At 65.9% G+C, this 12608-nt stretch overlaps 1 protein-coding gene across 2 annotated transcripts; it reads left to right on the forward strand.

Annotated features, from left to right (window-relative positions):
* The first annotated feature begins 907 nt into the window (after positions 1 to 907).
* On the forward strand, positions 908 to 9990 carry LOC132232626 (post-GPI attachment to proteins factor 6-like). 2 transcript variants are annotated; one of them, XM_059691994.1, is made up of 13 exons: positions 908 to 1093; positions 4038 to 4215; positions 4299 to 4491; positions 4697 to 4824; positions 5022 to 5290; positions 5381 to 5700; positions 5994 to 6084; positions 6162 to 6285; positions 6585 to 6817; positions 7463 to 7641; positions 7748 to 7894; positions 8432 to 8548; positions 8832 to 9990. In XM_059691994.1, exons 1-13 carry the CDS (start codon positions 976 to 978, stop codon positions 9126 to 9128), a joined length of 2394 nt encoding a protein of 797 aa, XP_059547977.1. In that variant the 5' UTR covers positions 908 to 975; the 3' UTR covers positions 9129 to 9990. The 2 variants fall into 2 exon arrangements, with proteins under 2 accessions (XP_059547977.1, XP_059547978.1); XM_059691995.1 differs by having other exon boundaries at positions 910 to 1093; positions 6681 to 6817.
* Positions 9991 to 12608: the final 2618 nt, after the last annotated feature.

Consider the following 12608-nt stretch of genomic DNA (forward strand, 5'->3'; position numbering starts at 1 on the left):
CACTCCGGTGCACTGTCTCCTGCCACTTGGCCTTCCCCGCAGCTGCGGAGGGTTTGGCTCAAATAAACGCAGGCAGGCTGTCCTAGGATCACCGGTGTGAATGTTTCTAAGTTGACGTCACGGAGCCTTTCAGCCTTCATCTGTGTGTTTGGGGGGTTTTGGTTTGGTGTTTTTTTTTCCTGGGGAGTATAAGATTTATTTTGTGTGTGTGTGTGTGGGGGGGGGGGGTTACACTCACTGGTAGCGCCCTGGTGGAGCGACAGCAGCGGCCCAGCCCTGGAGGCAGAAGTGGGGGCGTCTCCGCCAGAGCCCCTCTGACTCGCGTCGCGTGGGGCCACCCAGCGCCTCCAGGAAGGTGTGGGGCTCTCTGATCCTCCCCTGCCGCCCGCACCTCCCGCGCGGTCTAGTTCGCGCTTGGAATTCCCGCCACATCCCGGCCCGCGAACACCCCGGCCCGCGCGGTTCCCAGCCGGCCCCAATCTGCGACCGCCTCCTGGCCCACTGTTCTCCGCACGCCCCCGTGCCCACCTTGGCTCAGGACCGCGCTTACTTCCCACACCCGACCCGGCCCCGCGCCGCGGGTCCCCGTGTCCCTCCAGAGTTAGCATCACGCCCCGCTCCGCGCTGCCCTGACCCCATATGGTTCCTGACCCCACCTCGCCCCCAGTCCCGCGCTGCCCCTGACCCCGCATTGACCCCGCCCCGGTCGCACCCCCGCCCGCGTCCTCCTTCCGATCCCTATCCCTTCGCTGCGCGCTCCCCGCGCCCCTCGCTCCGCGCTCCGCGTCCCCCGGCTCCCCGCGGCTCCCGGCGGCTCCCGGCGGCTCCCGGCGGGGCGGGGCCTGGCAGGCGGAAGTGCCAGGCGCGGTGTCGGGACCGGCCGGGACGATGGGAGCCCGGGGCGGCGGCTGCCCGGGCGGCGGGGGCAGGCGGTCGGGGACGCGGGCCGAGTAGCGCCGGGCGGAGCGCACAGCCATGGGCCGGGCTGGGACCTGGGCCGGGGACGCGGCGCGGGCGGCGGTGGCGGGGCCGCTGCTGCTGCTGCTGCTCGCTCGGCCGCCTCCGGCCGCGGCGGGCCACGGCGGTCACAGAGGTGAGCGGGCTCGTGGGCGCCATCCGGGCACGGGGCGCGGGGCGCGGGGCGGGGGAGAAGGGGGGTGGGGCCGGGATTGTGACTCACCGGGGGCACCTGCGCTCTGACCGGGGGCACCTGTACGCTCACGGGGGCACCTGTGCGCTCCCCTGGCGCGGGCGCAGTGCCAGGTCAGTCCCTTGCGTGGGCGAGCGGTCGGGGTGTAAAGGACGCGTCCGACCCTCCTCTGTCCCCAGGGCGAGGCTCGGGCAAACGGCCCCGGCAGGCGCCCTCCCTCTCTCTTCCTTCTCCGACACCTTCTGGTCGGAATGACGGGTGCGGTCTGCGGGGACCCATCTGAGAGGCTGCTGAAACGAAGGGTTAGGCAGTGTGATGCCAGGGGTCCCCCGTCTGGTTGGGAGAAAGTTGCATAGACCCTGGAGTAGGGGCCCAGGTGGGTGTCATGTTGCCACCCCGCCCACGGTGACCTCCAGCCCCTGCAGTCACTTTCACAGCTGCCTCACTTCCCGGAGGACTGGCAGGCGCCCTGGGAGCTGGGAGGAGAGGGCGCTGTGGAGGAAAAGGCACTTTACCGCGTCGGTGAACTTGTGTCCCTCCATTTGCATTTCTGCCCCCTTGAGAGGCCCCAGCCTTCCGTGACCCAGGATGGTGGCCCATCGGGGCTCTGCCCGGGGCTTGGGGATGTTGAGTGAACTCCCCTGATGCCTAATGGCCTGGGACTCCAGGAGGGCCATGTGGCCAGGCTGGCAGGGCTGCCAGGCCCCGGTGCCCCTCCCCAAGCAGTTAGACTGCCGACCCAGCATGGCCTGGGAGAGCTCCTGGGTTTGCTGCTCGCAGCCCCTCCTTTCCTGACATCTTGCTCCTCCAAGCTCCTGTTTCTCCGAGGACTGCGCCTCTGGTTTCTGAGCTTGAAATGAAAGCAGTTTCCGGAGATGACTCCTGATTACATTGCTCCATTAGCTCCTGCCACCTTGTTTTCTCCTTTTTCTCCATCGGGGGTAGGGATGGGTGAGGGCCACCGGTGGGCGATTTATGGGGCCGGGAACCTGGGGCAGTGCAGCCGGGCTTCCGGAAGCGATGGGAGTGCCCGGTCCTGTGTCCCGGTGTGGAGAGCGTGGGACAGGGCGCCCTCACTCGGGTTCCCAGCACAGGCTCAGGGACTTGCTTTGTCCTCCCCGAGCCCTGTGTCCTTGGAGGGGGCTGCGGAGCAGGGCGGGGTGCATGCGCCCTTGCTCCTGTTCTCAGAGATGTGACTTCCACATCCGGCTGAGGCTGATGTGTTCATGACGGGCTATGTTCATCAAGGTAACAGAGTGAGCATCTGGGGCAGGGAGATGGGACATGCCCATAGGAAATGGGGTGCTGGGAAGGGCTGTGTAGCCCCGGGAGTGGGGACCACTGCGTCTTAGGGTGACCTTGAGCCTGTCTCTGGTCTCTTGTGCACCTGCTGAAACTTCCCAGCCACCAGCTGGGCTCCAAGTGTCCTCAGGCTGGTGCTCCAGGGCTGGCGGGCGAGGCCGTCCTCTCAGTCAGGGGCTGCGCTCTGCATGTGAGCTCCCCTTCGGGCCCACCAGAGGCTGACTATTTCTCTCAGCCCCAGGTGCGCCCCTGAGGGGTGTGGGGAGCTATCCTCACCTCCCAGCACTTAGGCTTCTGGCCCCCGGCATGTTATCCCAGGGTCTGTAGGGGCCTCGAAGAAGTCTGCAGTTCAGTGGCTCCGAGCCACTGGTGAGTGGGACCTGGGCCCACAGACACCTGGGAAGCCTGGCGTGTGCCCCATGTGAAGCCTCACCCCACGTCGGGCTCACCTGGCTCTTACTGAGGGCCGGGCCTGCTGCTGGGTTGTGTGAGCAGCGACTCTCCCAGCAGGGTAGAGGGAGGCACCCCCAGCCTGGAGGAGAGTGAGGCCGCACCCCGCTGTGTCCACAGTGCATTTCTTCCAGAAGCACTTGAACATTCATTGACCTTGGAGGGAGGGGCCCCCAAAGGGAGGTGCTGTTCACTTTTGCCGAATCCTGAGGAAACTGGGACCCAGAGGGGGGAGGGACACTCAAGGTCACACGGGTGGAGAGGCTGGTCCTGGGGCCAGGATCCCTGCCATCCAGCTCAGGCACCTGGTGGCCCAGCCCAGGCCTGGCCTCCCACCCACAGGACAGCAGTGTGTGCGTATTCTGTGAGCCCAGGCAGGGGCCTGGGTGGGCACCCTCACCCACTCACGGGGCAGGCGATTACACTGCAGGACCTGGACACAGGTTCTGGCGGAGGCTGTGCCTGGGCGGTTGGGGCCTAGACTCTGTGCTGAGTCTCAGAAGGTGCTCAGAGCTGCTCCAGGAAATGCTGGCCTGGCGGAGTGAGCAGTGAGGGCACGTTTTTGGAGTATGTAGGGGAAGGGAGCAAGGGACTGGGGCCAGAGAGGTGGGGGGCTGAGAGTCGCTGCAGGGACTGGGGCCCGGAGCCCCGGGTGAGGCCCTGGGTGTCTGTCTGCCATAGGCCCTGCCTTATCCCTGGGCCACTCAGTATGGGCACATGCCCATAGGAAACGGGGCCAGCTGTCCCCAGGTCCCCACGGCTGGCCAGACTTCCACCCCAGGTCTCTGCTTGCCACCTCTCCGGGTGAGGGGACTCAGGCATCGGTCCCTCTGTGTCCCATGTCATCATGGGCTGAGCAGGTGGCCAGCCTCCAGGCCTGAACTCCCTCACCTGTCAAGTGGGCCCAGTTGCCAGAAGCAACTGCCAGAGCTGGAGGGGACTGTGAGCTTTGTCCAGGTCAGAGTTAGAAGGCTGGCATCCCCGGGCTGCAGCCCAGCCCACCCTGGGTCCCTCGTCCTTTCTCTCTGGGGCCATGCAGGGCAGAAGGGCTCTGAGTCCCCTGCTTGCCCCCCACGTGGAGGTGGGGGCGCCTTGGGGCACCCCGGGTCTGGCTGACAGTGCCTTCTCCCCGCAGACATCAGGCTGGTGTCTGAGCAGTTCTCGCAGTCCCCGCAGAAGCTGTCTTTCTACAGCTGGTACGGCAGCGCCAGACTCTACCGCTTCCGAGTGCCCCCGGACACCGTGCTGCTGCGCTGGCTGCTGCAGGTGGCCCAGGGCGGCGGCCCCACCTGTGCCAACCTGGAGATCACCGTGTAGGTGCCCGTCCGCCCCGGCCCAGCGCCTGCCCCGGCCCAGCGCCCGCATCCGATGCCTGCCCTGCTATCCCCACCTCCAGGTACTTCCGCTATGGCGCCCCTCCCGTCATCAACCCCCTGGGTACCAGCTTCCCTGCCAACACCTCCGTGCAGCCCTCCTTCCTCATCAAGATGCTGCAGAGCAACACTTCCATCAACGTCTCCCACCCGGCGCCTGGGGACTGGTTTGTGGCTGCCCACCTGCCCCCCTCATCCCAGAAGATTGAGGTGAAGGTGAGGGGTCTGCTCTCCTGCTGGAGGGGCAGGACACAGCCATGTGGGAATGGCTGGTCCCTGGCATTTACCTCCTCAGGACAGACCCTGCCAAGGCCCTGCTGCAGCCCTGCCTCCCCCACCCCAGCCTAGCCCACCTCCCATCTGGTACTGCCCCATCCCGTGCCCACGAAATCCCCTCCCCCACCTCTCCTTCTCTCCCTAGGGCTTTATTCCCACCTGTGCCTACATCTTCCAGCCTGACATGCTGGTCGTGCGGGTAGTTGAGGTCTCCATCCTGGAGCCTGACACACCCTTGCCACAGACCCTCCTCTCCCAGCCCAGCTACCTCAAGTGAGTGGGGGCTTGGGGGAGGCCCAGCCTCCCGGTTGATGGGGTGGGTGTTGCCACTTCTTCCCTGCGCGTGGGAGAGGCTGGGTTCTGGGTCTTGGGGTTCTGCTGGGAAGTGGGGCAGCCACCGTGAGTGTGACCAGTGAGGGGGGTCACTGGCAGCCACAAAGCCTGAGCGAGCCCGACCCCCTTGGCTGCAGAATCTTCATCCCCGAGTTCACCCAGGAGCTGCGGCTGGAGCTGCAGGGCTGTGTGTCCAACGGGAGCTGGGGCTGCCCCGTGCACCTCACCGTGGGCTCAGCTACCCTGCCCAGCAACTTCCAGAAGGTGCTCACCTGCCCTGGCCCCGCCCAGGCCTGCCGCCTGCTGTTGCCCTCGCCGCCCTGGGACCGGTGGTTGCAAGTGACAGCCAAGAGCCTGGCAGGGCCCCATGTGTTGGTGGCTTTCAGCACTGTAGCTTCTCTCACAGGTGGGCTGCATGGGGAGGCAGGCTGGGGTGGCTCTGCCCTGACTTCGGTCCCCAGCCCTTTCTCCAGCTGGGCCCTTGTCCTCCTGACAGCCTGCAGGCCTTGGATCGTAAATTTCCAGCATCTTCTGCAGAACACTTCAAACCAGAGCCGCAACATATCTGCTGGTCTGCTGCCCCCGGGGCCTGGCTGGCGGGGCCTGGCGGGGAGCAGCCATGTGGGCGGCGGCCCCTTCTGCCTCCTGAGCTACCAGGCCGTGCGGGAAGACGTGGATGTGGTGTCTGTGCACTTCAGGCCCCCGGACAGGGCCTCGGTGCTGGTGCAGTCGGACGTGCCTGCGGTGATGCGGCTGCAGCTGAGCACAGGCATGGACAGCGGGGGCTCCCTCACCATCGCCTTGTGGGCCAATGAGGTGGGGCTCGGCCCAGCGCAGCTCACAGCACAGAGTTCCAGGCTGAGTGAGGCTGCTCAGCCTTCGGGCGTTGACTTTATCATGGACACTGGGTGGCGGTGGCCCCAATAGGCATTGGGCCGGATAGGGGCACCCCTTGCAGAAAGGGAGGAAATGGGACTGCGGGCGGGGTCAGAGGCTGGGTGTTGTGGGCTGGGGGGGGAGGGTCCTGGGGGCCCTGGGCCAGTGGAGCCGCAGACAGTGGCAGCATCAGACTGGGAACTTGGGCTGATTTGCGCGGCCTCCCCTTGTAGAGTGTGATGCCCAACAACACCTGGGTGAAGGTCTGCCTGAACGCTGCCTCGCCCTTCCTCAGCTTCAGCGCTGCGCTCAACTGCACCACAGGTACGGCAGGAGCATCCGGCTGAGGACCCGCCAGCCCCTCTGGCCACCTCTCACCAGGCCTCCTGCTCCCCCTGCAGCCTTCTTCCAGGGGTATCCCCTGTCTTTGAGCACCGTGTCTCGCAAGGCCCACCTTACCGTTCCCTACCCAGAGACGGACAGCTGGTACCTCTCCCTGCAGCTCCTGTGCCCTCAGAGTCCTGAGTAAGTAAACTTGGGGGCTGGCGTGGGGCCACCAGAGGCACCGCGTTCAGGGTCATTGCGTTCGGGGCCATGATCAGGCTGCCCGCGTCTGAGTGTGCAAGTGACCCAGCTTCCTACAAGTCGCAAGGTAAGTTGCCTTCAGGGAGTTACGAAGGACTCCCCTTCTCCAATGGGCACCCCTCTTCAGGCAGCCCTGGGAGTCAGGGCACAGGGAAGGGGCCTGGCTCAGGACAGCCCAAGACAGGCTGGGTGCAGTGTGGTGCGGAGGGGAAGGGCCTCTTGGCTTCTGTGTCTCACAGCTGCTGTCTCCCAGGGCTCAGGGCCGGGCCTCCTGCAGGCCTCAGGAGGCTGGCCAGCACGCCCCGCAGCCAGCCTTCCTGGGCCCCTTCCTCCAGGGGGTGTGAGGGGGCCTCGGTGCTCGTGGAGACCGCCCTGTCCTTGGTGCCCTGCTTGAACGACTGCGGGCCATACGGCCAGTGCCTCCTGCTGCGCAGACATGGCTACCTGTATGCGGGCTGCAGCTGCAAGGCAGGTGAGGGCCAGCCCGGGGCCTCCGGGCACTCCTGTCCCTGGCTTCTCAGCCCTGTGCCTTCCTCCAGGAGCCCAGCTCACTGCCCAGGCTGAGCGCACCCTCGCCGAGCGAGGGCAGACGCCTTCTCTCCACACCTGCCATGTACCTCCCATCCCCCAGGCAGAAAGGCACCCCCAGAGATGGGACTGCCTCCTGACTTGGCCTCCTCTGCCCACACCTGCCCACAGACATGTCCCACACCCGCTCACATCTGCCTGCACCTGCTCCATACCTGCCTCTTACCTGTCCACACCTGTCCACACCTGCTCCACACCTGCCCCACACATATTGCCCACACCTGCCCCATACGTGCCATATACCTGCCCCACACCTGTCCCATAGCTGCCTCATATCTGCCCCACACCTCCCTACACTTGCCCCACACTTCTTTACACCTGCTCATGCAGCCCCACAGCTGTCTGCATCTGCCCACACTATCCTATACCCACCCACACATGCCTGCACCTACACACACCTGTCCCAGCCTGCTCCTCGGTGAGAAACGGACTTCTCTCCAGGCCGTGCCCTGAGGTTCAGAGGTGCCTCCCCCATTAGCCTGGCCTCAGTTGCCCACCCTCAGCCCACTCAGCATTGCCCTGCCCACAGGCTGGCGTGGGTGGAGCTGCACAGACAACAGCACCGCCCAGACCTTGGCCCAGCAGCAGGCGGCCGTGCTCCTGCTCACCCTCAGCAACCTCATGTTCCTGGCCCCCATCGCCCTCTCTGTGCACCGCTGCCTCCTGGTGGAGGCCTCCGTCTACGCCTACACCATGTTCTTCTCCACGGTGTGCTGCTGCTCCCTGGGGCAGGGCAGGGGGCGGGGGGGGGGGGGGGGTCTGAGTGTCCACGGCCGCCCCCGCACCTCTCTGCTCACTGCCCCCCACCCTGTAGTTCTATCACGCCTGCGACCAGCCGGGGGAGGCTGTGCTATGCATCCTGAGCTACGACACCCTGCAGTACTGTGACTTCCTGGGCTCGGGGGTGTCCATCTGGGCCACCATCCTCTGCATGGCGCGGCTGAAGGCCGCCCTGAAATATGTGAGTGCCTCCCCACACCCAAGGCTGGTCTCTGAAGGAGCAGAGGCCTTGCATGCTGAGGGAGAGACCAGAAAGAGGGTTTGGCTGCTGCCGTTAGAAACCTCCCATCTTTCATAACGACCCTCCCTCTGGCACTGGAAGGGACTGTGCAGGCTGCTCAGAGGGCTCTGGGGAGAGAAGGTGGAAGACGGTGAGGCAGGGCCTTCCCAGCCCGTCTCTCTCCCAGGGCGCTGAGAACTCTGTGGCACTTTTTCTGCCACAGCCGACGTGGCTGATGGAGACATGTGACCTGGAGCCCTGCCTGGCTAAGTTGAACCTCAGGATGAGTCAGTAACTAGAGGAGGGCGCCTTCCGCCCGACCAGCGGAGCAGAGCAGTGTGCCAGCAGCTCCGAGGGGGCGGGCGGGGTGCTGGGGGCAGTGGGGGGGCGAAGGATGCCCAGCACGCCCCAGCCACCAGCTCCTGCTGGACCTTATGCCATTAGGAACGGCCCTGGCCTGGGCTCCGTGACCCTGTGTCGTCCCTGTGTCTTACTCAGGTTCTGCTTCTCCTGGGCACACTGGTGTTGGCCATGACCTTGCAGCTGGACCGCAGGGGCGCCTGGAACACGATGGGGCCTTGCCTCTTTGCCATCGTGGTCATGGTCACCATGTGGGTAAGGAGCTCCCCACAGACCCCCCACTCTGGAGGAGAGAGCTGGCCACTGGCTCTGGCCAGGTTGCTGGTCCTGAGTTGGAGTCCCCCACGTGTGCTGAGGCCTGGCCCTGGCGCTCAGGGCCTTGTGTGGCTTCGCCCAGGCCTGAGGACACCTCAGGTCTCTATGCCCTGGAGCCCCTTATGAGTACTGCCCGTCCTTGTCCTGCTACCCAGATGTGGGCAGGCCCCTGGGAGGTACAGCTGCAGCCCCGTGCCAGTGCTCTCTCAACGGTTCTCCCCAGGTGTACCGCTGCGGGCACCGGCGGCGCTGCTACCCGCCCTCCTGGCAGCGCTGGGCCTTCTACCTCCTGCCCGGCATCTCCATGGCCGCCGTGGCCATTGCCATCTACGCTTCCATGATGACCAGCGACAACTATTACTATACCCACAGCATCTGGCACATGCTGCTGGCGGGGAGCGCAGCCTTCCTGCTGCCCCCGCGGGACAAGCGTGCTGAGCCCTGGGCCTGCTCACAGGGCCTCGCCTGCCGCTATCAGATCTGTAAGAACCACCGGGAGGAGCTGTACACGGTGACGTGATGCCACCAGCTCAGACATGCACAGCTCTGGTGGCAGCCTCTGCAGCCAGGGGGGCACCAAGGGAGAGGGGCCCTGTCCGGATGGATTTCCAGTGGAATAAAATGGCCCTGCGCACCCATTTGCTTTCTCCGGAGCAGAGAACCTCCTGCGCACAGGCGGGGGGGGGGGGGGGGGGGCGGGAATCTCTGTTCTGCTGGCCTGGGCTTGACTGGAGACACGCAGAGAGAGGCGCCCATCACACGGTGAGGCCGTGATGTGAAACCCAAGGAGACAGAGGAGGCTTGAGCCACCTCCCACCAGCCCCCAACACCGCTGAGGCTGGGAGCTGTGCCCCCGAATGCCAGTCTGTGTTGGGTATGGGGCATGCCCCCTGCTGATGCTGTTGCCCTGGGCAGAGGTGACCATGGCCGCCAGAGAGCTGCCATGTGTGGTGCAGGCGAGAGGCTGGGGGCCCTGCCTGTCCCTTTCTTCGGTTCTCAGCTGTGAAGCTGCCGGCCCGTGAGAAGAGTTCCTGGGGAGGGTGGACTCTGCCGGCCGTGTGCCCCTCCCTTCCCCTGGGCCCTGTGGGGGCATCCTTGATGTTGTCAAGAGCGGAGGCGATGAGGGGCTGCTGGAGAGCCTGGCCCAGCCTCCTCCGCCTCTGGGGGTAGCAGGGTGAGCCCCAGGAGATGCTGTGCCAGGAGTGGCCCTGCCCCTTCCCCAGGCAGGAGGGCGGCTGGGTGTGCAGAGTGGAGCAGGCCAGGGGAAGCGGGTCACTGAGGCCGGCTCGGGCCCCCATGCTCAGTCAGTCTCTAGGGGAAACACTGACGTGTGGCGTTTTGGGGGTAAACATTTTAAGACAATTTATTTCACGTAGCTCTGGTTTGCTGTGAGGGTGAGTTCAGTGTTCCCCAGTTGTATTTCACGGCCAGCGTCTGTACATTGTGTCTGCGCTCCCTCAGGCGGGGGAAGACGCCCAGGGGCTGCTGCGGCCGAGCCCTCGGGCTGCGCAGAGCAGACGGGAGGGACGCGGCCAGCAGCAGCAGGTGGAGGGCCAGTGCCGCAGCACAACTTTAGGGTGGCGGTGGTCCATCCAGAGTTGGTACCTCGCAGAGCAGCCTGGCCAATGCGGAGGTCATGCTGCAGGGGAGGGGAGGGGGGGCGGGGGGGCCCTCCTCTCTGAGGCGCGTGCGGGTGAGGCGCCCAGTGCCAGGGGGTAGCCAGCAGGTGGAGCCGCAGGCGCAGGGCCGGGCGCTGATCAGGTGAAGGGCGGGGAGCTGTGGGGGGTCTGCAGCCACCTGCCAGCTTGGATCCCCGACCGCCTCCGACACCTCCCCACGACCTCCTCCTCGCACGTGCACTCACTGGGGGGCAGGTCTCCCGGGGCTGCACCGGGGCTTGCTGAGCCCTGGGGCCCAGGTTCCCTTGGCGCCTTGGTCCCTGTGGAATGGAGTGCTGCTCCTGTGTGGAGCGTGCCGGGGTCACACACCAGCCACCTCCCAGGCCTGGGCTGCCCCGCTGGCTGGGAGCTGACTGGGCAAGCAGCCAGGTCTGTCGGGTCCACCCCCAGCCCCACTGGTCTGCCGGGAGCAGCAGTGACACATGAAGACTCGCCCTGAGCTCGGGGAGGCGCGGGAGGCGCGGGAGCCACAGCCGCTCAGCGCCAGCTCCACGGGAGGAGGCCTCCCTGCCTGTGGCCGCGCCTGGGCTCGGTAAGGCCAGCGGCTCTGACTGCTCCACCCTGAAGGCAAGAGGGGCTGCTGGCCGTCAGAGGGTGCGCTGGTCCCTGGAGTGGAGGGTCACAAGGGAAGTGGAAAGGGACGATGCCCCTTTCGGGGCGGCCCTGGGGGGGTTGCTTTCTGCCCACGGGAGAGCCTGTGGCTGTGGCAGCTCTGTTGCCCTCGGGGCCCAGTGCACCCTCCTCCTCCTCCCCTCTCTTGGCTCCTCCTTCCTGCCCTGGCCTGGGGGCTGCCGGCTTCTGGGAGGATGGGGGGGCGGGACCTGCCAGCCCTCCCCAGAGTTTCCTGCCAGACCCCAAGGAGGCCTGGAGTGAGGCACCCCGTTGCCCCACAGCACCCCACGGCTGCACCCGACCACCTGAGAGGAGGCTGCCGTCTATGGCAAGCACAAGGTGAGGGTTTGGGCTTCAACTTTTGCTCCTCCGGGGCCCCAGGACTGACCTGGCCTCACCACCTGCCCCTGTCTGCCTGCCCAGGGCTTGTCATCCCAGAGGTGGGTGAGTGGTCGCTCTGGAGGAAGTGAGCCTGTGAGTGCCAGCGGCTCTACCCTCTTGGGGGAGATAGTGGATAGCAGACGGATTGGGGGGGGGGGAGTGCACCACCTCGAACAGGGGGCTGCACACCAGGTGGGCTTAGGAAAGGGCTGCCTCTGCCCAGCTCCCGGCCGCAGCCACAGTCCTGTGGGTCCCACATGGCACATTCCCCCCGGTCCAGACCTCTCCTGCACCCCGGCCCACCTCACAGGTTCAGGGACAGAAAGACCCGCTGGTAAGAGCTGGACTCCCGCTGTTTACTTAGCCACTTGGCATCCCCGGGTCTTCCCTGTTGAGACCTCCTGTGTCTGTCCCGTAGGAGCGTGTGGGCCCTGTGGCAGCTGCTGGGCAGAGAGCCCACCCATGGCACAGCCACTGGCTGCCCCGTTCCCTCTGCATCCCCGAGGGAGGCGGTTCCTCTCATAGACAGGGCACTACTTCCGACGGGCTGAGGGGTGGCAAGCAGCCTCACTTGACCCTGTGGCCAAGCCTGAGAGGCCCAGTCCTCTCGCGCCCAGTTCCCCTTGATGTTTGGCCAAAGGCAGCTGGGTTTCTGCCCTCCCAAGAGTGCCCCTCTGGGGCCCCGTCTTGCCTGTAGGACCCATCCCTCTGTTCAAGGTCTCCGTGGAGGAGCTGAGTGGCCGGCGGTGCGGAAGAGTCCCAGGAGGCGACCAGAGGGACCGACCCCGCCTAGTTGCCAGGCTCAGTGTCCCTGTGTCCCCCCAGGCCCGCCATGGACATGGCACCATGGACATGGGCTGGGCGGTGGAGGAGCCACTGTGGGCAGTGGATGAACCGTTCTTGTGTGTCTGGCTGGGAAGCTTCTGGGTGGGTGGGGGACTTTGTGGAGGCCTGGGCCTTCTCGCTGCCTCTGAGGGCCGCCCTCCGCCTGCGGAGGCCCAGTTGAGGCAGGTTCACCACATCTGGGGGGCAGACTAGTGAAGTCCGAGCCGGGCCATGTGGGTGCTGCTTTGCTTGGAGGAACGGAGCTCTCCTGCATGTTCTGTGGCCCCTCCCCCACCCAGAGGCCCGCGCAGGGCGGGGAGGGTGGTCCCCAGGCAAGCTGTGGAGCGGTTGCTTGGTGTTTTCTCTCCTCTCAGAGAGGACCCTGAGGGCCTGAGGGAGTCCTGGATCGGGCAGGTGGTACTTGGCTCTCCACTCACTTCCTGCTGGTCTGGCTGGCATGCCCTTCGGTGTGGTGGGCACCCCCACCAGCTCGGAGATGGGGG

The sequence above is a fragment of the Myotis daubentonii genome, chromosome 4 (genome assembly GCF_963259705.1).
Source record: "Myotis daubentonii chromosome 4, mMyoDau2.1, whole genome shotgun sequence".
Classification (NCBI taxonomy): domain Eukaryota; kingdom Metazoa; phylum Chordata; class Mammalia; order Chiroptera; family Vespertilionidae; genus Myotis; species Myotis daubentonii.